This window comes from Sus scrofa, chromosome 13, assembly GCF_000003025.6.
Source record: "Sus scrofa isolate TJ Tabasco breed Duroc chromosome 13, Sscrofa11.1, whole genome shotgun sequence".
Taxonomy (NCBI): Eukaryota; Metazoa; Chordata; class Mammalia; order Artiodactyla; family Suidae; genus Sus; species Sus scrofa.
The window spans coordinates 117,236,972-117,263,717 of record NC_010455.5 but is presented as its reverse complement, the minus strand read 5'-3'; the positions used below and the strand labels follow the sequence as shown (position 1 = coordinate 117,263,717).

The 26,746-nt window shown below is 34.5% G+C and overlaps 2 protein-coding genes across 3 annotated transcripts in view; both read right to left on the bottom strand.

Moving 5' to 3' along the window:
- The window catches only part of PIK3CA (phosphatidylinositol-4,5-bisphosphate 3-kinase catalytic subunit alpha), an 88,217-nt gene that overhangs the window by 18,434 nt on the left and 43,037 nt on the right, over nucleotides 1–26,746 (bottom strand). Inside the window, exons 1-14 of one of the 2 annotated variants that reach the window (XM_021069858.1) lie at nucleotides 26,290–26,421; nucleotides 22,468–22,895; nucleotides 21,740–21,949; nucleotides 19,744–19,994; nucleotides 17,697–17,942; nucleotides 16,533–16,618; nucleotides 11,586–11,691; nucleotides 10,949–11,101; nucleotides 10,723–10,857; nucleotides 5,164–5,288; nucleotides 3,890–3,971; nucleotides 2,916–3,080; nucleotides 2,596–2,699; nucleotides 1,141–1,312 (exon numbers count right to left, since the gene is read on the bottom strand). In XM_021069858.1, the coding sequence (XP_020925517.1) occupies nucleotides 1,141–1,312; nucleotides 2,596–2,699; nucleotides 2,916–3,080; nucleotides 3,890–3,971; nucleotides 5,164–5,288; nucleotides 10,723–10,857; nucleotides 10,949–11,101; nucleotides 11,586–11,691; nucleotides 16,533–16,618; nucleotides 17,697–17,942; nucleotides 19,744–19,994; nucleotides 21,740–21,949; nucleotides 22,468–22,819 (2,187 nt within the window). In that variant the 5' untranslated portion in view covers nucleotides 22,820–22,895; nucleotides 26,290–26,421. Of the gene's footprint in view, nucleotides 1–1,140; nucleotides 1,313–2,595; nucleotides 2,700–2,915; nucleotides 3,081–3,889; nucleotides 3,972–5,163; nucleotides 5,289–10,722; nucleotides 10,858–10,948; nucleotides 11,102–11,585; nucleotides 11,692–16,532; nucleotides 16,619–17,696; nucleotides 17,943–19,743; nucleotides 19,995–21,739; nucleotides 21,950–22,467; nucleotides 22,896–26,289; nucleotides 26,422–26,746 lie in introns of those variants that run through there. The other variant, XM_021069859.1, reaches the window with a different exon arrangement.
- LOC110256340 overlaps nucleotides 26,338–26,746 on the bottom strand; it is a 58,044-nt gene continuing 57,635 nt past the window's right edge. Inside the window, exon 3 of the mRNA XM_021069818.1 lies at nucleotides 26,338–26,464. Coding sequence (XP_020925477.1) covers nucleotides 26,442–26,464 — 23 coding nt within the window. The 3' untranslated portion in view covers nucleotides 26,338–26,441. The remainder of the gene's footprint in view (nucleotides 26,465–26,746) is intronic.

The following is a 26,746-nucleotide window of genomic DNA, read 5'->3' as shown; positions in this document are numbered from 1 at the left end:
ACCCTTTTTAAATCACTTTTTAAATCCATTGTATCACAGCCAAACTGTGAGATGAAAACTTCAGTTTACAAATTCAACTAATATCTATTTTCTTTTCCTTCCCTCAGTGACAGTACAAATATAATAAATATTATCATTTCAAAGCAGTCTAGCTCCCACCTGCTCAAAATTCCAGCAGCAGAAATAGTACAATTATTTTCTAATAACTTGTATTTGAACTTACATACCACAATTTCAATAAAATCAACTCAGTCACATACTGTATGACATTTAGATTAATTAGTAACTTTCTTTAAAGGTTTCTTTTTCTTCAAGCAATATTGATGAAGATGTTGAAAAAATTTATTCAATACTACTAATTTACAATGTCTGTCCTTTGGGGACTTCGTAATAAACTGGGATTTTCTTTTTATATTTTACTTGAGGTGAGGAATGATCTCACTTTTTACTTTGGGTGTGTTGGATTGAATAAAAGATAAGAAGTAGGAAAAGGTCATGAGAAACCTTTACATTTCATGTTCCTCAGTTATATGAAGCTAGACTGCAGATGACTCGAGTGTGTGATATATTCACTATGTGACTAAGAGTCCATTTTAAACTTAGAAATACAAAAAAACTAATTTTTTTCCACTGATTTTCACGATCATTTCTAAAAGAAATGACAGAGTAAGGAAAAATCTTTTAATTTATTTTTTAGCCACACTTTCAGCATGCAGAAATTCCCAGGCCGGGGACTGAACTCAATCCGCAGCAGTGACAACTCCATGGAAAAACCATTTTTAAGACTTAGGGCTATATAGAAGAGAAAAGAAGGGAAAGAAGATGGAGCTAACATTTATTTACTGGGCACCTCTTATGTTCTAGGGACTATGATAGGGGCTCTGCATATCTCATGTGATTTACTTCTCACAGCAACCCTATGAGGAAAACTATTATTCCCATTTTACAGATGAGGAAACTGAATCTCAAGAGATTAAACAATGTGTCTAACATTAAGTAGCTTAGAGGCAGTGGAATCTTGATCCAAATCTTAATCTGCTTAATTCTCAGGCCCATGATCTGCATATATGCTGGGCTCTCAAATAACCCTGCCCCATTGCAATGAAAGGAGTCTCAAAAACAAACTAAAGAGTCACATACCTTTTGTGTTTCATCCTTCTTCTCTTGTTTGAGAATGTCAGTTAAGTTAATGAGCTTTTCCATAGCCTCAACTTGCCTATTCAAGTGCTTCAAATACATCCCACATGCACGGCAATAGGACTCCAAAAGTAGGCCAAACCTCTGACTAACAGTTTTATTGTGCATCTCAGATCTAAAAGACCAGTGCAACATTAGGGTGAAAAAGAGAGAAAGAGAGAGATTTTAATGAGTATGCACATAATCATTTTTAAGAAAATAAGAAAACCGGAGGGAGTTCCCATCATGGCGCAGTGGTTAACGAATCCGACTAGGAACCATGAGGTTGCGGGTTCGGTCCCTGCCCTTGCTCAGTGGGTTAAGGATCTGGCGTTGCCGTGAGCTGTGGTGTAGGTTGCAGACGCGGCTCGGATCCCGCGTTGCTGTGGCTCTGGCGTAGGCCAGTGGCTACAGCTCCGATTCGACTCCTAGCCTGGGAACCTCCATATGCCGCAGGAGTGGCCCAAAGAAATAGCAAAAAGACAAAAAAAAAAAAAAAAAAAAAACAAACAAAGAAAATAAGAAAACCCATTTTATAAATTCAATAAATGCTATTTATACTAACAATAAAGTGATTTTAAAACCTATCATTAAGAAGCAAAACAATCAAGAATTTCAGGTAGTTCCTGGAGACATAAATGAAAAAACTAGATTTTAAGTTTATTTAAACTACTTTTCACTTATTAATCTCAGCACAAAATACATAAACATGAAAAAAAGGAAATTAGGAATAAAAATAAAATGTATAGGGAGGAAATGAAGAGCCCAGTGAGCACTATTTGACTCTTCTGGCATACATGTTTCTTTTCTGTACTGTGTCTGAATTTAAGTTCTTTTAAATCTAGAGTCTAGATTCCATTATTAATTTATTTTAACATTAAGAAAATCATATTAATTACAAATCTGTTTCTAAATTTAGAAAAAAGTGCATGGTTTAACGAACTCTTTGTGTATTAGATATATTATGTATTCTGCAAAACACTTTTTATTCTTAATTAGCTTGTTTCTAATCAAAAAAATTGAAATTTTGTCATTATTGTTCTGAATTTCAAGGCATGATTTTGGAGGGGGGAGGTGGGTAGGGAGAACTTCCCCCCTCATCCACACATATAGTGAAGCCAACTGCAATATTAATCTGGACTTAGCAAATTTTACTTTGCTTAAAGTAGAATCAAAATCTTTAAAAATATTTCAGGTCTCATTCCTGTATAAAATTTAGTTTTAATTTTAATGCTTATTTAATGTCAAAGAGAAAATGCAGAGGAAATATACTTTCAGTATGAAAAATATACTTTCAGTATGGAAAACTCTTCTATACAAACAAAAGCAACAGTATGTAAGTTATACATATTTATACATCTACTGAGAATATAGGTAATATAAATGTAAAGAATTAAATGGGAAAATAATTTGACTTACTTTAAATGCCAAAAGAAAAAGTGCCCAATTCTTTGATTAGTCAATGCTTTTTTGAGTAAAAATCTCACAAGCAGGTTATCCAAATACTGTTCATATTTTAGGACCTATGTTATTAAAAACAAACATAAAAACAATATAAATATCAATCAAGGTCAGTTTCTGCATGGTTGGATTTAAAGAAAACTTTTTAGCATGAAAATAGATACTAATGTAACAAAACTGATTTCTAAAAAAGCATAAAACCAGTTAATACTATAGATTCCTTCAAGTTGCATGGATTTAGAATAAAATATTATTTTTCCACTTTTACATGATTTTACCTGTACTAGCTGAATTAGGTACTGAGAAAGTTTGTCATCTGTTAAATATTTTTCCAAGCATCGAACAGCAAAACCTCGAACCATAGGATCTGGGTAATTGCAGTCCAAAAGCTCCATAGCCTGTTCAGGTTTGATTGGAGGCCAATCTTTTACCAAGCAGTACATCTGTGTATGAATAAGATAATAAATCATATTTAAAAAGCAAAGAAAGTTGTGAATGAACCTCCTAAGGCATTGTCTTAATTGCCTATTTTAAAATTAGATAAAAGCTTTCCATTATGAATTCAGTGCTTAAAATATTTAGTTCTAATTAATTTTACCAGTGGAAGTTGTGTAAACAGTATTTTTCTCTACTATGCATATCTTCCTTTACTTATGATGGGCTTATGTCTTGATAAACTTACCAAAATTGAAAATATTACAAGTCAAAAATGCATTTGATACACCTTAGTGAACATCATAGCTTAGTCTAGCCTACCTTAAAAATGCTCAGAACACTTACATTAGCTTATAGTTGGACAAAATCATCTAACACAAAGCCTATCATATAATACAGTATTGAATGTCATGTGTAATTTGTTGACTACTGCACTGCTGTATTAATAGAGAATAGCTGTAAGGCTTACTGGTGTTTACCCTCATGATCACCCGACTGACTGGGAGCTGTGGCTCACAGCTTCTGCCCAGTATCACGAGAGACTATTTTACCACATATTGCTAGGCTGAGAAAAGATCAAAATTCAAATTTGAAGTACATTTTCTATTAGATGCATATCACCTTCACATCATTGGAAAGTCAAAAAATCTAAGTTGAACCATGGTAAGTCAGAGACCATCTGTAATATCATTATTAATTAATTTAAAACATAGCCATTTCATCTCTTATACTTATGCAGACTTCTTGAGAGAAAACAATTTGAATGGCATAACAAATCTGTCCAACAGTTATTTAGTTATCTCAACCATGCATTTACCTGAGCTACTTCATCTCTAGAATTCCATTTAACAGACAGAAGCAACTTGGGTAGAATTTCAGGGATAGTTACACAATAGTGTCTGTATGGAGAAGACAAAACAAAATAAAAAACATTCTTGCATGTTATTCAAAAGGCCTGGATATCTAAATTTTCAACTACGCAATCTTTAAATTTCCAAATATTTTTAAAACTTCTTACCATTACCAGCCTTCTTTTAAAAAAACAAAACAAAACAAAAAAAAAAAACTTGGGAGTTCCCGTCGTGGCGCCGTGGTTAACAAATCCGACTAGGAACCATGAGGTTGCGGGTTCGATCCCTGGCCTTGCTCAGTGTGGGTTGAGGATCTGGCGTTGAACTGTGGTGTAGGTTGCAGACGCGGCTCGGATCCTGAGTTGCTGTGGCTCTGGCATAGGCTGGTGGCTACAGCTCGGATTAGACCCCTAGCCTGGGAACCTCCATATGCCGCGGGAGTGGCCCAAGAAACGGCAAAAAGACAAAAAAAAAAAAATCTGTTTTAACCCCAAAGCTGCAAATATATGCACATATACATACTTAGCCACAGTTAGAACGGCATGGGGAAAAAAAGCAAAGTCCAAATGGAGGACAGGTACTTTGGAAAAATTATGAATTTATGTTATAACACTCTATATAGCTCCAGTTACTCACCTACTTAGTCAACGAGAACCACAAGGAGAGTCACCACTTCTACTGTGACCATTGAACAAAATTTATATTTAAGTGAACTTTCTGCAGAAAGGCACTGCAACTGCTTTATTAAATTAAACCAGTGTGCACTTACCCAGTTATAATTTCTTCAGAAGTGAAAATAAGGCATTACATATTACTTTTAAGAAAGTATAAGGGAAAAAAACCCAAAAAACAAAAAATGGAAGGAACTCCTAAAAATGAAAATATCTGGACTAAATAAATCACAACTAAACTTATCTAAAACTACAGGTACTTTTTTGGGGGGGGATCTTAAATTTTATTTGAAAACAAAAACAAAACACCAAATCCTTAAAAAAGTCATATTAAGGATTTAGAATTAAAAAAGCCTTCAGTGTGCAAGGTTAGTACCAATGCAGTATGACTTTCTAGAAATACTTATCTACATCCACAGTTTAAAAAAAGACAACATTTATAATAAAAAAATCATATAAATTACGCTTTATTTACTCTAATAGGTAATGGCAGAAATATGGTTACATCAGCCAAAGTCAGTTGTTCTTCTGGAATAGAAGAAACAGAGACTCTTCATCCTAACACTTACCTGTGGCTCCAGAGAAAATCTTTCTCTTGCTCAGTGATTTCAGATAGAGGATCTCGTGTACAAATTGCTCGGAGCTGTTCTTTATCATTTTCCCGTAATTCGTTGTCTCTAGCTAGTCTGTTACTCTGTAAAATAAAGTACTATCTTATATGATTTCTTTTGCCATATTCCCCACCCCCCGATTCATGAGTGATCTGCAAAAAAGAGAATTAATTTTCAGTCAACTTTACACTGCTTATTAATTGTTGTTACACAGTTTATTATTATTGCAAGACTTTATTTCAAGGACAAGGGAGAACCACCTTAAGACTGTTATTTGTAAATCCAATAATTTACTTGGTTAATATTACTATCAACCAAAGAACTGTAACTGCCAAAGTTAGTCGGGGATAAGGCCAGGTTGGGATCCTAGGAGATAAGCAGTGAACAGTTTACTTCTCTTCATGATGAGGACTCTTCCTAGTATCCTACTAAATAATCTGCTAATATTTCTAGAACAAGAGAAAATAAAAAGTAAAATACGCTGTGGCTGTGGTGTACACCTGCAGCTGCAGCTCCAATTTGACTCCTAGCCCACGTACTTCCATATGCCACAGGTACAGCCATAAAAAGAAAAAAAAAAAAATCTTTCATAATTCTTGCCTGAATATATCCTTATAATTACTGAAAGGCTTTCCAATTTTAAAAGTAAAAATAATTAAGGGAAAAAAGGAGAAAAAAACACCCCCATTAAAACACTACACATTGAATATCTGGAAACTAAAAAGAAAATATAAATTTGGTATAATTCTAAGACTCCAAGTAATGTATTTATTTTCTTTAAATACAAATATATTAATTGCATAATGAATAATTATGATGCATATTAATGTATCATACGAAACAAACACACCCCCCCTTAGGATGGGTTACACATGTTCCTAGTGGCTAAAAATGAAAGCAGATATCCATGTTACTTCGTTTTTACACATTTAAACACTGTTAATGTCATTCAACAAATCTTTATGAATTCAGGTACTGTGTACCTTGTCCTGCTCTTAATGTTGGGCTCAGAAAACAGTAAAACACCCTGCATTAACAGAGCCCACCTCCTTTTTTTTCATAGCCTCGCCTGTGGCATATGGAAGTTCCTGGGGCCAGGGGTTGAACTGGCATGCAGCTGGGGCCTACACCACAGCCACAGCAATGCCAGATCTGAGCCACATCTACAACTTATGCTGCTACAGCCTGCAGCAACACCAAATCCTTAACCTACTGAGCCAGGCCAGGGATTGAACCTGCACCATCACAGAGACAACGTCGGGTCCTTAGCCCACTGAGCCACAACAGGAACTCCCAATAAAGCCTCTATTATAGTGGGAAATTAAATGAACAATTAAAAATACTAGAGAGTTGGTAAAGATAGATGTTCTGGGTGATGTGACAGAGGACTGAGTGGCTATTTTACACCGAATGTTCCAAAATGGCCTCTGAAAAGATAACAATAATTTGTGATCCAAATGACAAGAAAAAAACCCATCCATACTAATACCAGGGAAAGACTACTTCAGATGAAGGAAACAGTGAAAGTGCCCCAGGTAGAGAATGAGTTTGGTGTAAAGGAAGAACAGGAAGAAAATCAGTGTGGTGTCTGAAGCCAGGAGGTGAGGAAAAGACGCGATAGGAGGTCATGTTCAGAGCATGTAAAATCTGCAGGTCAGGATAAAAAGTTTGGATTTTACTTTTAGAGAAAGCTATTTAAAGGGCAAATACTATTATTTGATTTATTTTTCATAAATATTCTGGCTGCTCTGGGAAAAGTGGGAGACCAGTTAAGAGCCTACTGCAATAATCCTAAGAGATAATAAATATTTAACCCTCAACTTATCAGAAAAAGTAGTCACTACCATTATCATTTGGATTTCAATGGATTCTTTGGGTTTTATTTATTTATTTTTGTTTATATTTTCAATATTTTCAATACAAAATAATTTAGAGAATAAAGTGACGGTAAAAAACAATTTTACTAGATATTTTGATAAGAATTTAAACACAGGTAAATCCAAATTTATAATCCAAAATGGGCAATATATGTTGAATGCAACAAACTGCTTGCTCATTAACTGTCATGGGTGAGCCTGAAACATATCCATCTTGTAAATGCTGATTGCAGATTTCAAATACATATCTAATAAGTTCTAGCTTATACATTACTTCTGGTTTTTCTTTTCACATTTGCAGTGTCAAAATACAATACTTTCAAAAACTTTGATGAGTCATGATTTTGTGGATGAGGATAACCACCTTCTTTCTTTCATTAAGTGCAAAACATTTCTATTTTTTAAACTTGTAGATATCAATCAGAATAATCCAAGGGTTTAAAAAATTTGTACATCACCCTATTCCTTCTGACTGGAATTGTAGTGCATAACATTATAAAAAAATGAAAAGAACACTGCAAAATATGAGTGGTGGTTCAAGTTCTTATTAAATATTGTGTGATAAAGTCATTCCTAGAGAATGACTAACTGATGTTCGTCATTTTTGTCCTTGGAGATACATTACTCACTGTTTCTTGAGTTTAAGAAAACTCATCGAGGATATTGTCATCTGGCATCTCACTTACATGATCAATCTCAACGTCATCATTAGAATTTGAAGTAATAGTTCTCAACCGGGGTGATTTTGTCTCCTCTATCTCCCAGCGACCTTTGATATTATTTAGACACTTTTTTTTTTTTGTCTTTTTGCCATTTTTAGGGCCGCTCCCATGGCATATGGAGGTTCCCAGGCTAGGGGTCTAATCAGAGCTGTAGCCACCAGCCTATGCCACAGCCCCAGCAGTGTGGGACCCGAGCCGCATCTGCAACCTACACCACAGCTCACGGGAAGGCCGGATCCTTAACCCACTGAGCAAGGCCAGGGATTGAACCTGCAACATCATGGTTCCTAGTCAGATTTGTTAACCACTGAGCCACGATGGGAACTCCTAGACACATTTTTTATTGTCACAACTTGTGGTGGTGCTGCTACTGGCATCCAGAGGGTAGAGGCCAGAGATACTGCTAAACATCCTATAATGCACATGATAGCCTCTATAACAAAGGATTTTTTGGCTCCAAATGTCAGCAATGTTATGGCTGAGTTATTCTACTTTAAAGTGCTATTATCTATTTCTTGGTATTCATATTGTAATTTGTCTAATAACTGTGAAATGCTTTCCTCTGTCGATTTTCTTCTTGTCATTATCAGTGGAAAGGGAAAAATTCTGAATTATTAACAGTGTTCATTGAAAACCCAACAAATAACAAAAACAAAAAAACTATAATGATGGTGTTTGCAGATTTCTTTATACTTCTGGAAAGATGATCTAAAACTTTGGGCAATGCAATAAGAAGGCTGAAGGATGATGTAATAATGATTTATTTCATTATTGTATAACCCTTCTAAACTATTCTATCCCTCTGTATTTTCATATTACTTTAGTCTTCATTGTTTTAGCATAGTTGGAAGTAAGTGATGAATAATGATGAAACAGTAAAATATTCTAAGATACAGGAAAACTAAGATCTGATGTAGTACCTTAGATTTATAAAGTTTTCAACAGATCTGATGGTATAATTGAGAGAATCAGTTTTATTCTATTATAAAAATAAGGTTTTTCTTTTTTCATTGAAATAAATTCTTCTAAGGAAGAAAAAGTCATAAAATATGAATCCTTATATGGAGTTCCCATAGTGGTGCAGCGGAAACAGATCCAACTAGGAACCATGAGGTTGTGGGTTCGATCCCCGGCCTTGCTTAGTGGCTTAAGGATCCAGCATTGCTGTAAGCTGTGGTATAGGTGGCAGATGCAGCTTGTTTCTGATGTTGCTGTGGCTGTGGCAAAGGACAGCAGCTGTAGCTCTGATTGGACCCCTAGCCTGGGAACCTCCACATGCCATGGGTGCGGCCCTAAAGAGCAAAACAAAACAAAACAAAACAAAAACAAAAAACACATCCCAACAAAAAAAGAATCCTTACAGTTAGACCTGCTCAAAAAGCTAAAATTGACTCCAACAAATCCTGATGGCAAAGTGAGTTCAATGACTGAATGTATAAATAAAATAGGAGATAAATGATTTTTCAAGTAAGTGACTTGACTCTGGTAATTCAATTTGTTTATATGTATAACTAATTGGAGAGGGTTATAAACATGTTATGGAAATGTTCATCAGTATTTTATCTCTAATTTCTAAGGAATTCTTATTTAGTTATAACAGAATGGTTTAAGAGTAAGAGACTTAATACGTATTAAACAGTAACATTGGTTAACTTAAACTCTTTAACCCTTTTCCTTACTGGTAAAATAGGCATGATAATAGTACCTTGCCTTATAAAGGCTGCTTAAGATTAAATTAGATAATACATGAAAAGTAATTGGTATGGCATTTGGTACATGATAAGCACTTAAACGTGAGCAAGATTCAAGGAATTAAACTTACAGAATAGTGGCTATAAGAGAATCCCTTTTAAATGTCCAAAAAGCTAAGTGTACTTTTAGTAAATCACAGAATTCATAATGATTTTAAATTAATTTCTATTTATCAAAATACCTTCTACAGATCTTTGAAAGTACATAAGCAAAAAATATTATTATTACTATTATTATTATTCAGTTTACAAAAGGGATTGGTAAAGTCCTTACTAAGAACACAAGTAATAAAGTTAAACTAATAAAATTCTTAAGTGTAGGATTTTGGGCTGCCCTGAGTGTTATTACAGTTACTGGGGGTTGGCATATTTCAGGACCCATATTCACCTGAACAGTCTATCTATAGCCTTCAACTAGTCCAAAGAAAAAGGTGACAAATTAGGAAACTGAGGAAAGAGGATAGTGAAGAACAAAAATATCTTCCCTCAGTACTGACACTTTTGCCCTTGAGAAATAAGGAAGGGTTTATGATCTGAGTTATATTGCAGTTCCAAAGTTACGGCTAAGGTCAGACCAACAGATCAATATTTAAACTCCATTTTATACATACTCTTTTCTAGGGTGTCTGGACTATAGCAGTATGTTATTTCTCCTGCTCAACTAACAACGTATTTATACCTTGGATTCAACTTCAAGTTTACTATCTTAGGGAGGTCTTTCCTGAACCCCAAATATAATAGCCATTCTCCCATAAACCCTCAGTCATTCCTGGCACTACTGTTTCCTTCATGGTTTACCATGATTTAAAATCTTCTATTTCTGCTTTTACCAGATTCAGGCCTATTTTCGCCATTAGACTGTTTACTGAGTAGAGGTCTCTATGTCACAACTTTACTACCTACCAACTATCATACAATAAATATATATATATATAGTCAGCATTCAGTAAGTATTTGCTAAATGAAAGCAGACTAAACTAAGAAGAGGCATATCTCCAATAAAAATATTAGCATAGAGAATTTTATTATATTACAATACTATTCTAGACCCTGTAGTATCTATGCCAGTGTAACTAAAACAAATGAAACTTTTTCCGTACAAAGAGTATATACCCAAATCCACTGATTATGACTGCTACTTGGGGAAAAGTCAGTGATTTGCCTTACCAGTCCTGCATGAGAGTAACTAAATCCTGCTTCTCGGGATACAGACCAATTGGCATGCTCTTCAATCACTGACATATCTGGAAACTTCACCACACTGCTGAACCAGTCAAACTCCAACTCTAAGCATGGAGTTTCCTAAGAGATGGAATAAAAGTTATTATATACACTATGCTTGACTGTCATAAAAAAAAGAAAAAAATACAATTCGTGATAATAAAGAACTTACTTTATTTGGATTTGATCCAGTAACACCAATAGGGTTCAGCAAATCTTCTAACCCATGAGGTACAGGCCAAAGATTCAAAGCCATTTTTCCAGATACTAGAGTATCTGTGTAATCAAACAAGTTTATATTTCCCCAGGCCAATGGACAGTGTTCCTTAAAATACAAACAGAAAAATATTCACTATTCTGTGGATTAAATTATAACATGCATTTCAAACATCTTTTTCCTCAGAAAGAATTCAACAGCTGTCTTTACAATGGTATCTATAAAAATCACATTAATTTTTTCAAAGTATAAATGCTTTATTTCCTTTTTCCCATTTGAAATTACATTTATTATCTTTAATTATAAATAGGAAGTATGAACGAAAGCAAGAAAGACAGATACTCGCATGTGGTCATCTAACAGGTATTTGTGTACAGTCACCGTGCATGTTTAAAAATTTTATGAACTCAGGACATACAAAGCAAATTCTGTTAAGCTCTACCAAGGTGTTCTTCTTTAAATAAATACATTATTTTAAAGTTTAATTTTTAAAAAGAAAATGTAATATCTATTTCTCAAAAAATTTCACTCAGCAGTAATAAGTAGGAGTTTTTTAGAAGTGAATACAATTGTCCCCTTTGAAACACTTTACCTCTTTAGCACCCTTTCGGCCTTTAACAGAACAAATGGAAAGGCAAAGTCGAGCAGCACGAGGAAGATCAGGAATGTATATATCGTAATTCAGCCATTCATTCCACCTATGAAAAATTTTAAAGAAAAAAAAAATCCCCAGAGCATATAAATCATCAGACTCCTACAAATCATCAAGAAAAGATAAATCAAATAAAAAACAGGCCAGAGATTGTCTGGAACATAGACTTCACATGACCATATCCAAATGGCCAACAACATAAAAAAGTAGACAACATCATATGTCATACAGAAAATCAAGAACAAAAGATATCACCATAAATGAGAATGGCTAAAACTATAAAGACTGATGATATTAAGAGGTGGTAAGGAGATACCATAACAGGAAATCTCATATACTGCTAGGGAAAATGTAATTTGTACAACTGATCTGTAAAGCAAAATCTATTACAACTGACCTATGACTCATACCTACAGGTGTGAAACCACAGAAATGAATCTATCACTGCACAGAATTTAAAGGAATTATCTGCAGTATCCCCAAACTTCAAAAAAATTCAAATGTCCAACAGTAGAACAGGTAAATGATATAGTAGGTTCATATAATGGCATACCATATATATCAATGGAAATAAACACCAGTTAAGATATGGATGAAATTTCACAATCATAATATTGAATTTAAGAAGCCAGAAACAACAGAATATTTTCTCCTTGAGTCCATTTATATAAAATTCAGAAACAACCAAAACTAACCAACAGTGTTAGAAGTCAAGATAGTAGTTACCTTTAATGGACTGGGAAAGAAAATGAAGAGGGGTTTTTAGAATACTGGTATATGTTCTAATTCTTGACTGGCATAGTGGTTATATGGGAATTCATTTTGTGATAATTCACTGAGCTATGCAATTAGGATTTGTGTAACTTTATGCATCTGTGCTATATTTCAGTAAAAAAAATAAAAATAACTAGCTTATAGAAAAGACAAACAAAAGGGAAACTAAATATGATAAAATTAGATTTCCTACTATAATTAAAATTATATTTGATTACTTTTATAAATGATGTAGTTTCATTTAGAAGAGCTCATTAGTTTAAATAAGTCAATATTTAAATAAAATAAAGGATACATAAGGAGAAAGTACTTAAATTTTAGAATAACTACTTCACAAGAAGTAATAAAACCTGACTTTCATAATAAGAGCAAAAAGTTACTACAATAAGTGATAGAAATTATTCAAATTTTTAGAAATTGCCTTTAATTTACTGGATGTTACATGTAAAATTATGGCTATATTTGTTAAACATACTTATAAAGAGCCATGTACAATAAGTTCCTTTTTTTTTTTTTTTAACGAAAAAAACATTATAGCAGAGTTCCCATTGTGGCACCAGCATTAAGAACCTGACTGCAGCACTTGGGTCACTATGGAGGCATGGGTTCCATCCCTGGCCCAGTACAGTGGGTTAAGGATCTGGCGTTGCTGCAGCTGTGGTGTAGGTTGCGGCTGTGACTCATTCAATCCCTGGCCTGGGAACTTCCATATACTCTGGGTGCAGCCATTAAAAAAAACCAAAAAAACAAAAAGCAAAAAAACATTTACTAATGGCTAGGAGTACAGACTCAGATGTTAAGAGTACCTGAAGTAAAATCTTGTTTCTACTATTTTACTAAATGTGTCACTCTTGCTTTGTCTTTTTTTTCACCCATGAAATAAGACTAATAATTATTAGTACCTACTGTCATAAAGTTGTGAAGATTAAATGAGATGACATAAGTAAAGCAATCCGAACAGTAACTGGTCCACGTTTAAAAGCTCAACTGCTAGGAGTTCCCACTGTGGCACAACAGAATCAGTGGCATCTTGAGAGTGCTGAGATGCAGGTTCAATACCTGGCCTGGCACAGTGGGTTAAGGAACCAGTACTGCTGCAGCTGTGGCTTAGGTTGTGACTACAGCTCGGATCTGATCCCTGACCTGGGAACTTCAGATGCCCTGGGGTGGCCAAAAAAGGAAAAAAAGCTCAAGTGTTAGACATAACTTTGAAAACTTTTCAAATGGCTTCTTTATAATTTCATTCTATTTCCTGATTGTAAATAAGAGAATTAACAGAATAGTATAAAATTCTATTTTAATTACTCAAATTAAGGTATAAAACATTATAAATAAAATAAGTTCTATTTATTATAGTATCTTTGCTTGAGGATGGACAAAGTCTTATATCTAAAACTTAGCTAGAAGGAAATCTAATGGGAAAGGAAACAACAAGTAGAGGGAAAAGAAATATTGTGAGATTTGATAAATTTACAGTAATTTAAGAAAAATAAGATAAAATATCTCAAATGTACCTAGCAGTTTTTACTACTTATAAATCTTTAAGAATTGCTTTATTTTATTTTTATTTATTTATTTTTTTAGGGCTGCACCCATGACATATGGAGGTTCCCAGGCTAGGGGTCGAATCGGAGGTACAGCTGCCGGCCACAGCCACATCCACAGCAACTCGGGATCTGAGCCGTGTCCGTGACCTACACCACAGGTCATGGCAACAGTGGATCCCCAACCCACTGCGCAAAGCCAGGGATTGAACCTGCATTCTCATGGATACTAGTCGGATTCGTTTCCCCTGTGCCACCATGGGAACTCCAAAATTGCTTATTATTAATGAGAAATTTTCTATATACTTCCTGAGAACTATGTCCTAATAATGTAGTTGATCAGTACTATGCTAACCAAATAAAGCCTGTTTTCTTTCTTCTTCTTAAGTCTACACACAAACACACACACACAGTTAAGTTCCTTATTTTCAGGCAATTGTTTTTTATATACACACACACACACATATATATATATATTCCAAATTGATTCTGATTTTGGGAGATAATTGGTAACATTTATGAAGAATTCATAAAATACTTAATTTATTTAGCATACTGAAAGTACAGATGATAACAATCTTAATCTCAGTAAGAATTTTAAAAATTCTAATAATTTCATATGTGTGTGTGTATATATATGTGTGTGTGTGTGTATATATATATATAAATATATATATAATTTTATTTTTTTTGCTTTTTAGGGCTGCCCCGCGGGATATGGAAATTCCCAGGCTAGGTGTCAAATTGGAGCTGCAGCTGCTGGCCTACACCACAGCCACAGTAACTTGGAATCCAAGCTGCATCTGCAAACTACACCACAACTCACAGTCAATGCTGGATCTCTAACCCACTGAGTGAGGCCAAGGGATCGAACCTGTATCCTCATGGATGCTAGTCAGATTCGTTTCTACTGCGCCACAACAGGAACTCTCTCTAATAACTTCATATACTTTTATCTTTGATTTTTTTGTAAATATAGAAAAGTTTAAAAAGTGACTTAAATCTTTTTTTTTGTTTGTTTTTTTTGTTTTTTAGGGCCGCACCTATGGCATATGGACGTTCCCAGGCTAGGGGTCTAATAGGAGCTACAGCTGACGGCCTACACCACAGCCACAGCAGCACCGGATCCTCAACCCACTGAGTGAGGCCAAGGATCGAACCCACATCCTCGTGGATACTAGCTGGGTTCGTAACACGCTGAGCCACAACAGGAGCTTCCCCCAAATTACTTAAATCTTTAAACTAGGGATTTTATCTCACAGACAAAAAATTCCTAAAGGAAAGATGATAAAATGTTAAGTCCTTTCTAAATAGATACTTTATTAAAATTTTGACATTTTAATCTTATTAAATAAATTTACCTTTTACTTTTCGAAAGTTAGTTTATTTTTTGTATTTGAAACAACCAGGATAAACCTGCCCCATATTATTTTGGGGTCTTTGCTTGGGGCTTGTTGAACTCCTTAAATTGTTGGTTTTATAGTTTTCACCAAATCTGGAAAATTCTGGTCATTATTTCTTTAAATATTGTTTTTCTGTTCCTTGCACAACCACCCCACCCAACCTGTGACAGATACGCTATATGAGTGGGAAGTAAATTTGTTGTTCTAACAAAAAATTTAAAAGATTCTAGTGTTGTCTATTCCCACAGCATACTTTTTAACTGAATGATGTACTTCCTGATCTACAATGGTTCAGGTAGAGTGAGGAACTATTTTCTTTCTTCCTGGTAGAGAAGGCTACTGTCTCTCTGAACTTTACCTACGCTCCAGAAGGGTGGCCACATCTAGCAATTTAATTATAAGATGAATACTTTTTCTTGACTCTCCTAGAACTCAATCTGAATTCATTATGAAATTTTCTTCTGGAAGATCCACTAGTTAGCTCTATTGATAGTCTGTACAATCCACCTTTTAACATTTAATACTGATTTGAATCCTCTTAAAATATTACTATTATATTCAGGAACAGACTTTTATTCCCAAATGATTCTACAATAAGAGATAAATGGCAATATGGCAAGCTGTTGAATTATACTACCTATTTTTCCCCTTCATTTTATCTAGGCAGTAATCATTTAAAAACGTTCCCGATAACTCCGCCCTCCCACTAAGAAATTGATTTGTGACTAATGACTTTTTATTTGACTATCATAAGTAAGTATTCTTGGGAGTGTTACAAAGGAAGCTGCCTCAGAGAAGCCCAGCTCTACAGTTGTTTGCCAACTCTCATATCTTAATGGAAATGGATATGGAGATAAAGCTAGGTTTATGGGTCTAATGTAAGGAAAACACCATCAGCACAAAACTATAACCACATTCTGTCCTCTCCTTGACAAAGTGGGAAGAGAGATTGGAAAATCCTTCCCATAAAATTTTAGAGAGAATCAATAAAGTGATCCTGTGATTGATATTCATTTGACAGGATATCCTCATATTCTATATCTAAATGTCTGGTAATTTCATATGACTGGTATTAAACTAATGATGTAAAATACACTACTTTTACTGATTACCCATGCTAAACATTAACATGACCTTTCAAAATATAAATCCATATACCTCCTTACCTGGGATTGGAACAAGGTACTCGTTGAGTGTTCACATTATCACATAATGGTTCTCCTCCATGGTAGATACCTGTTCGAACATAGATCTAAGGGGAAAAAAAAGTTTTGTGTATTAACATACACACATACACGCAGACACACACAGTAGACCAGACCAGTGTTAAATACTATCAAAACAATTCAAATGATGTGAATAAGAGAATCAATTAAAAGTTTCTGTTCTCTTCTCCTTTTCCTCACATACATAGTAACTTAACATTGATGGAAATTCTTTACCAGGAGTTCCTGTTGTGGCTTAGTGAGTTAAGAACCCAACACAGTGTCTGTGAGGATGCAGGTTTGATATCTGGCCTTGTTCAGTGGTTAAGGTTCTGGCATTGCTAAGAGCTGCAGTGTAGGTTGCAGATGTAGCTCGGCTCTGGCATGGATGTGGCTGTGGTGCAGGCCAGAGGCTGCAGCTCTGATTCAACCTCTAGCCTGGGAACTTCCATACACTGCAGATGTGGCCCTAAAATGAAAAAAAAAAAAAAATTCTTCACCAAAATTTGCAGCTGCCTTCAAGGGGGCATCACTATATTGAAAATCAATATAGGCCCACAATCCCTTTAGGCCGGGTATTTATTTTAGAAAGATAAACTGGCATATACATTAAATATTACTTAGTATTTTTAGCAGTTAGAACAGCATATTCCATAAAGAAATTAATATTTCTTTTCTTTTTTGGGGGGTGCTGCTCTTGTGGCACATCAAAGTTCCCAGGCCAGGACTCAAACCCATGCCACAGAAGTGACCTGAGCTGCTGCAGGGGCAACACTGGATCCTTAACCCAATGCACCACAGGGAAATCCCAAGAAAACAGTATTTCTGTAACAAAACACACAGATGTTTACCCTAAGTAGGATAAAGACTAAAAAATCTCACTTTAGGTTAGGTCAGGTAGGTTTTCCTGACAAATGAATTCTGTAAAAGTCTGGTTTTAAGAGCTGAGAATTATGAGAATATTAGAATTAGGGATATTAGAATTACAGAAAAGGATATAAGCTGAGGTAGATGTTTTCTAGCCATGTGAAAACATACAGCAGGTCAAAATTATTATATAGTTCAATTAAAAGGTTTATATAAAATAATTTATATACAATAATAAACATCAACATTTGCCCTTACCTTGTCAATGTCTCGAATATTTACATTCACATAGGTTGCACAAAGTATTTTTATTCTGAGTGCGCTGTTTATAACCCAAAGGGATTTTGTAGATGTTTCTCCATTCATATATGGAGTAGCTGTGGAGATGCGTCTGGAATAAGATGGCATTGTGAAACAGTCCATTGGCAGTTGAGAGTAAAGGCTTTCTTTAGCCATCAGCATCAAATTGGGCATCCTCCCAAGCATTATACAGCTTCTTATATACTGTAAGAGATTAACATGGGAGGGGAGAAGTAATTTAAGATTCTTCATATTAAAACTTACTTCATTTTAAAAATAAGTGTATTATTAGAGAATTTACATACTAATCTGCAAAGGCGATAAAAAAATCAAACATTATAAGACTACATTTCTTAGCAGTTGCACAGATCAACCAAGTAGCTCTTAGACTATAAACTGTATAAAAGAAAAAAAAAAGGTCAGCTTTGAGACTGTAGTTCTACCCTTACCTGGAAGGAAAAAATAAGAAAAAGAAAAGAAAAAAGAAATTAAAAATAAGGATCAGAGGATACTTAGCATGGAAGCATTGTACTTTTAAAGGAAAAGCAACATCATTTAGAAAGCCTCTATCATTCATCCATTAAGTCATATTAATGTCAAATTCAAGAGTTGCTGCCCATTTCTGTCCCAACATTTTTTGAGAAACATTTGTTTTGTTAAAAAACAAAAAACTACAAAGAGAAGAGACTAATAAAATCATGGAACACATATTTTTAAAATATTAACATGCATTGGTTTGAGCTTTGAAAAGACACTTATGAAGGAGATTTTTAATATAAATGCTACTATGATGTGTGTACATATCACAAAAACCTATTTTCTTACCCACAAGCCCCACTAGATTATGAGATACCTAAAAGCTAGAACCTTGTCTTTTCTGTTATTGTAAATCAGTACTTGGCTTATGCTTGGTACAAATGAACAGAAATAGAGAGCAGGTTAAGTATTAACAGTACACATTAATTAACGGCAGATCATGGCTTTTTTAAAGTGTCTATTTTAAAGTTTTACTGAAGTATAGTTGATTTAATTTCTGCTGTACAACAAAGTGGCCCAGTCGTACATATATATATATATATATATATATATGTATGTAGGTGTGTATGTGTATACACACACACACATACACACACACATATTCATTCTCTCTTCCCACATAGATTATCACAGAATACTGGGTAGAGTTCTCTATGCTATACAGCAGGTCCCCAGTTGGCCAATCATTCTATATACCTCGATGTGCATATGCCAGTCTCAAATCCTCAGTCCATCCCTCCCACCCCCCACCTGTCCCCTTTGGTAACCATAAGTTTTTCAAATTCTATGAGTCTGTTCCTGCTCTGCAAATAAGTTCATTTGTATTTTTTTTTTTTAAGATTCCACATATAGGTGATATTATATGATGTTTGTCTTTCACTGTCTGACTAACTTCACTTAGTATGATAGTTTCTAGGTCCATCCATGTTGAAATGTCTATTTTATTCCTTCTAGAGTCATTGCTTGGGAGGGGATAAAAATCATGAAATAAAACCCATGTTTTGGGGTTAGTATAACTGCCAACATTTCTTTCTTTTTTTTTTTTTTTTTGACCCAGAGAACACTCAGAGCCTTCTGTGCAAGTTCCATTATTATTTAGAATTCCTATTGGCTAATAACAGTATTTCCATGACAAAAATGAATCTATTTGGAATAGCACATGATGCATTTTTTGCATGCAGAATATGTGAAACATTATTATACCTTACCTCATGGCACAATTAAACAGTTACTAAATCAAATGTTTGTAAACATAAGGTTATCTACATATGTAGAGTCAGGCCCCCCAATATTAATTTTATAAAATCTAAAAGAAGAGCAAATTCATTGGTCTCTCAAATAAAACACAGTGAAAAAAATAAACATCTTCATGCTATTTAATTTTCAAAAACTATGTCTTAAAAATACAGATCATTTTCTAGTGTGATTAACTTTTAAATTTAAAATATCTTTTAAACTTGTTACTCACCTTATACTGACTCAGAGGATATTTTTCTAGGAAGTATTCATCACATCCACACACTTTTAAAATGTACTTGCCCTGATATTCTAAAACACAGAGTTTTAATTGTTCAGATGATAGCAACATACTTCTAGTTTTTTTCCTGATTGCTTCAGCAATTACTTGTTCTGGCACACAGTCATGGTTGATTTTCAGAGTATACTTCTGCTTGTCATTATTTGGAGAAACTATTACCCAAATCACCACTATTATTTGCCCTGTAATAGGAAAATAATATTAGATGCAATCACCACATTTCAAGAGATAAATTTCAAAAAACTATGCACTACCACTACTCAAACATAAACAGAAATGACTTATAATCAATCTTAATTAAATACAGGTAAATATCAGGCAGAAAGAACAAAACTTCAAATCTGATAGGGCTGCAAGACCATGCCCAAACCTCATGTTTTATAGCAAGCATGCAAAACTATGACTAGTGTGAAACCAAGTTTATTTCCATTCTAAACTATATGACATATTTCTTAGATACAAACCCTGTGAGTAGTGACTCATAATGGTATTGTATCATAGGTTCGACAGTACCTTAAGCAGAAGAGTTTTTGGTAATTATGGGGAAGAATCATGGAGACTTAAAGAAAGATGCTGAATTAGAATGAGAGAAAAGATAGGGGAGGAAGGGGAAGAAGTTAAATCTTACTTATTTTTCCTTTTAAGATTAACTAAACATTAGGCTGGAGGACAAAAAAAAAAAAAAAAGATGATGAAAATATTAAAACTATGTTGGAGTGGTCCCAGGTATCTATCCACAGTAAAATGCTTTCTACTTTTTTTTTTTTTTTTTTGTCTTTTTCAGGCCTAACCTGCGGCATTGGAAGTTCCCAGGCTAGGGGTTAAATGAGAGCTGCAGCTGCCAGCCTACGCCACAGCCACAGCAATGTGGGATCTGAGCTGTGTCTGCGACCTACACTACAGCTCACAGCAACACTGGATCCTTAATCCACTGAGCAAGGTCAGGGACAGAACCCACTAGTTGGGTTTACTTTCTGCTGAGCCACATGGGAATTCCTACTTTTTTATATGTTGGAAAATTTCATAAGGAGTATTGGGGAAAATGAAAAGAGCGTTCCATTTAAAAAAGTATGCTAAAGTAGAAATGAATTTTAAATGAAGTTTCTTGTGTTATAAGCATTAAACTACTCTGGATAATAAGGCTGAAATAGTCATGACAATTTATTCTACTGATATATTTAATAGTGTGTAAATTAACCTATTTATAACTTTCAATTAAAAACTTCACTTTGTTATCTTAAAAATAGAAATATTTATGATACAATATTTTCATTTCTAAGACAACATAGTTTATATATTTTCATGTTCACTTAATTCTAGAAATTGATACATTAAATGTCAAAAGTCAACTTATTATCACTCAGCATGATCAAGAGTTAATTACTGCATTTAACGTTAAGAAATATAATTTTTCTTTGTATATAGTAAGAATGTGTGGAGTTTCCTCAAAATTTCATGTTTCTATTTATACTTGTTTTTATTTGTAAAAAGATAACCAGCTGTAGTTCTGTAACAGTAAATATCAAACTCCATTTTTTTTTTTTTTTTACTTTTATTCTGAGATAAACAATTCACCAAGGGTCAGTACCCCATGCACATACTCATTCAATCAAGCAATACTTACTGCACACAAATGGTATACTTGGCACTCAACTATCTCCTGTCAGGATAAGCAGTCCCTGCTTTCAAGAAGATTATCATCTATCTAGGAAAAAAAGACTGTACAGGAGTTGCCTGGTACCCTAGCAGGTTAAGGATCCAGAACTGTCACTAGTGTGGCTTGGGTTTGATGCCTGGCCCAGGAACATCCTGGCCACAGGTATGGCCAAAAAAAAAAAAAAAAAAACCCACAACTGTACAAAGATATAGACACAGACAGAAGTTTTCACTACAGTGACCAATTATGGTAGATTTACAATTTTCTTACCTTTATCCAATTTATTATATATGTGCTTTGGCAGTTCTGGTGAAGATTCTACATTTGGAGGATAGACATACATTGCTCTACTATGAGGTGAATTAAGATCCCTAAGATCCACAGCTTCTTTACAAACATTAAGAATATTTCTTCGGAAGTCCTGTACTTCAGGATCTTTAACCATATCAAATTCGCACACTGGCATGCCGATAGCAAAACCTTAAAAAAAATTATACATAGAATATAACATTCTGTTAAACACACAGTAAGATCATGCTTATTATAAATAGAAAATTAGGTAGTTTGGGAGGATCACAATAAACAAGTTTCTCCGTGTTAATAAAATTTTTGATGATACATATAGTAAGAATTGATGAGATCTCAAATATTTTCAATATATAAAATATATATTTAGCAATTTGGAGTAAAGATAGCAAACATTATTCATATTAATTACATTTTAAAGGACAAAATAAAACAAAACTGGGATATAACAAATATAAATCATTTCTACAAGTGAAGCTTCTTAAAGAAAACATTATAGACTTCAATATGTTAAAAATGGTTCCTAACAGTCAAAAAAACCACTTTAGATAAGTAATGATTTTCATTTTGAAATCTATTTAAGATCACAAAAGCAATTAACCAGTTCAGACAAAATATTTTACTAATGAGAAAATAGTTAAGCTTCTGCATTTAGAATGGGGTGATAATGCCATCTCAAAATGTTATCATACCAATTTCTCGATTGAGGATCTTTTCTTCACGGTTGCCTACTGGTTCAATTACTTTTAAAAATGGTTGAAAAAGCCGAAGATCACAAAGTCGTCTTGTTTCATCAAAAAATTCTTCCCTTTCTGCTTCTTGGGTAACACTTACGAAAATGTAAGAAGATTCATCTTGAAGAAGTTGATGGAGAGGGTATTTTCTTGCTTCTTTAAATAGTTCATGCTTTATAGTTACTAATGTAGCCTCACGGAGGCATTCTAAAGTCACTATCATTCCATTTGGTAGTAAACATTCCACTAGGATTCTTGGGGGCATCAAGTGGATGCCCCACAGTTCACCTGATGATGGTCTTGGAGGCATTGTTCTGATCCTTTACAAGTTTTACATATAAAAGTACTTTAAGGAATTAGATGCGTGGCTGTCCCAAAGCAGAAAACTAAACCAAAGAAAGAAAACATATATTAAAAGAGAAATGACCATCAAGGAATATATTTATTTACAGCATTACTAAAAGCAAAAACTCATTTTCTATCGTTTGACTGGATTAGGGTAATTAATTATAATTCATCTTAAATATTTTTATGGAGATTGTTGCTTCAAATTAGGCTGAAAGAACTGATTCCAAAGCAGAAATCATAAAAAGTCATTAGTATTTAATTGTATTTAATAAATTAATTTAATAAAAACATTTTATTTGCACAGACTTTAAAGTCTTATCAAGACAGCTTGGACTACAGAAAGAATAAAGGGTAAGTTGTAATTGAAACCAAAATTCCCATCACATATCACCTTTATCATTCTTTTCTATTTTATGGAGCAACAGAATTTGGGCTGGAAAGGATCTTTTAGATCATGAGTCCATAGCTCTTATGTTAAAGATGAGTAAAGTAAAGGCTAGAGAAGTCAAATACTTTTGCTTTCACACCCCCTTCCTCCATCTTGTGTTAACTAGAATTGACATGGTCAGTCTTTTCTTCTTTCTTAATCTTTGTAATTTCCTTTTTTTGTATTGATTATTATCTAAGTGATATCTTAGACCATTCTGTTTTCAGGTATAATTTAGGTATATGTTCACTATAATATAAAGTGTCATTAATGTATTTTCTTTGAGACATGATGATGGATTTCCAATGATCCATCCCTTTTATCAAGTAATCCAGTACTAATATTTCTGAGTGAAGTGAACTGATCTACATATCCATTGACTCTTTTTTCAGTACAACGATCCAACTAACTGTGTTAAGCACATATTTTTTAAAATATTAAGTATTATTACAATGTGAAACGCTCATTTTTTAGGTAACCCACAAAGTATAAAGTTTATATATTGCTGTTTATATTTTCTTTTATTCAGTAAACTAAAATGTAAGGGTATAAGAAAATATAAAGTAAGAGACATTAAGAAAATAAAGAAAAATAAAAATTAAGCCAGAGGAATGAATTAAAAAAGCCCAGATAATTTACTATATTCAATTACTCTATCAGGCACTATGGGCAATAGCTATAAATGATGCTTTGTTCATTCATCAAAAATATATCAGGAGTTCCCATTGTGACTCAGTGGAAATGAATCCAACTAGTATCTATGAGGATGCAGGTTTAATCCCTGGCCTCCCTCAGTGGGTCAAGGATCTGACATTGCCGTGAGCTGTGGTGTAGGTTGCAGATGTGGTTCAGATCCTGTGTTGCCATGGCTGTGATGTAGGCTTGCAGCTGTAGCTCCGATTCAACCCCTAGCCTGGGAACCTCCATATGCCAGGGGTACGGCCCAAAAAGCAAAAAAAAAAAAAAAAAAAAAAAAAAAAAGAAAGAAAGAAAGAAAAAAGAAGAAAAATGTATCAGGAGTTCCCATTGTAGCTCAGTGGTAACAAACCTAACTATTATCCATGAGGATGTGCATTTGATCCCTGGCCTTGGTCAGTGAGTTAAGGATCTGGCATTGCTGTAGCTGTGGTGTAGGCCGGCAGCTATAGCTCCAATTCTACCCCTAACCTGAGAACTTCCATGTGCTGCTGGTGCACCCACACTCCCCCCAAAAAAAACAGACAGAAAAAAAAAAATGTATCAGTGCTGTCCCCAGGACCATGTTAGGTGCTGGAAATATGATGATGAGCCAGACAGGAAGAGCCTTTCCCTCACAAGACAAAGTGAAGAGTGTGAAGGTGATGTGCATGTAGGGTAATAAAGTCACAGGTACAAAACAGAAAAAAAATGCTCTCATGAAGAAGTGCCAGGTGCTATAAAAGCATATGGTGTGGTCACCTAACTTAATGGAAGTTGGTAGTGAGGTTTTCCACAGGAGGTAACATGAAATAAGTTCTTTAAGGATAAGCAGGAGTTGAACAAACACAGTGAGAAAGTGACAGAAGCACAGTACATCTACTCCAGAAACCGGCTATCTCTGACTCCTTTCTGTCATACCATCAATATCTAATCCATCAACAAATTTCATTAATTCTATATCCTGAATCTGTCTACACTCCTTCATTTCCACTTTTAGTACCTTGGGCTAGGCGACTACTATTTCTTGTCTGGACCACTGCAGAAGCCTATATAGTCTCCCCACATCTACATTCACCCCTACAATCTATCTTTCATCTCACAGCCAGTGTGACCTGGAGAGAGCAATAGGACCTCCTTTGATCAGACATTTTCTTTTTAACTGCCCTCCAACAACCTGCACCTGAAGCATGTGGAAGTTCCCAGGCCAGGGATCAAACCCACCCCACAGCTGTGACCTGAGCCACGGCAGTAATAATGCTGGATCCTTAACCTGCTGTGCCACCAAGGAACTCCTGATCAGACTTTTCTGCTATATCAATCCTCAGTTACAAACAAGTGTTTATAATATGCTTCAGAGTTATAATTATATGAAGGAGGTGAGGAGTAGAAGAAATTTCATACTCTCCTTCTACCTCTGGAAATGCAGAAATCAAATGGAAGATAATAAAGAACATAAAATTATTTTTAATACTTGAAATATTTTCTTCAAATTTGTAAGAAACTCTGGAGTTCCCATCATGGCTCAGCAGTACCAAACCTGACTAGTATCCATGAGGATGTGGGTTTGATCTCTGGCCTTGCTCAGTGGGTTAGGATCTGGTATCGCTGTGGCTGTGGCCAGCAGCTGCAGCTCCAATTCAGCCCCTAACCTGGGAACTTCCATATGCCACAGGTGTGGTCCTAAAAAGAAAAAAAAATTACATATATATATATATATATATATATATATATATATATATATCTCACTGAAGTTACAGGATTTGAAATATACTTTTAAAATAAAATTCACTGGCTAGTAAAAAGACCAGATGGATCAATCCGAGTGTGTAATTACAGAAATGACTTAAGCTAAGATTTTTAAAAATATACAAAAATTTAAAGAATGTAAGGGAAAATGCCAAACGACTACATCTAAATGATGATCTGCTTGCTTAAAAAAAGTTCAAATAAAAACAAAACCAAACCACAAACCACACCAAAATAACAGCTGTGTTTATAGTTTTCTTTGCTGAATGGCACTAACAGGTCTATGTTACAGAATCATGGGGGCAACTATTTCATACAATAAGTAACAAGCCTCAGAGTCTACATATGTTTCCTAAGAATTAGCAGAAGAGAAGTCTAGTACAACAGGAGATCATTGATTCTAATCCTTATACTACTATATTATATTTATGGGCAATTAAAAACTATTAAATACTCATGACACACCCTTCTCATTAAGAGAAAAAAATGCCATCATAGCCATAAAACACTTAGAGATCCTATAAGCCAGGTACTGGCTAATACTCTGGTAGCACGACACAGAAAAGAGAAAGCTAGCTCACTTTCTTGTCTTCTTATGCCAGGCCTTATTCTGTTCAACCACTTCCTCAGAGCTCACACGAAGAGAAATGTAGAAGAGGCAAGTGAAGTTAACATTTATATATTTAACATATATCATGCACTTAGGTAGGCAATAACCCTTTTGGAGTAAGTATTACCATTTCACACATGAGAAATCTGAAATAAAGAAGAGAAATAAAGTTATTTGCCACCAATAAATGCTAGATATAGATTTTTATGGTTTTTTTGTTTTGTTTTGTTTTCAGATATGGATTTTTGACTACAGGTCTAGATGATTTTAAAGTGCACATAACCTTGCCACTATCTGGGCTTCAGTTAAGGCAGGAATATTCACTGGTGGTGAATAAGAGAATGGGCTCTGAAGGTACACTAGGTCCAAGTCCTGACTGCCTTAGTTAATAGTTGTATGGCCTTGAATAGTTTAATTCATCTAATTGA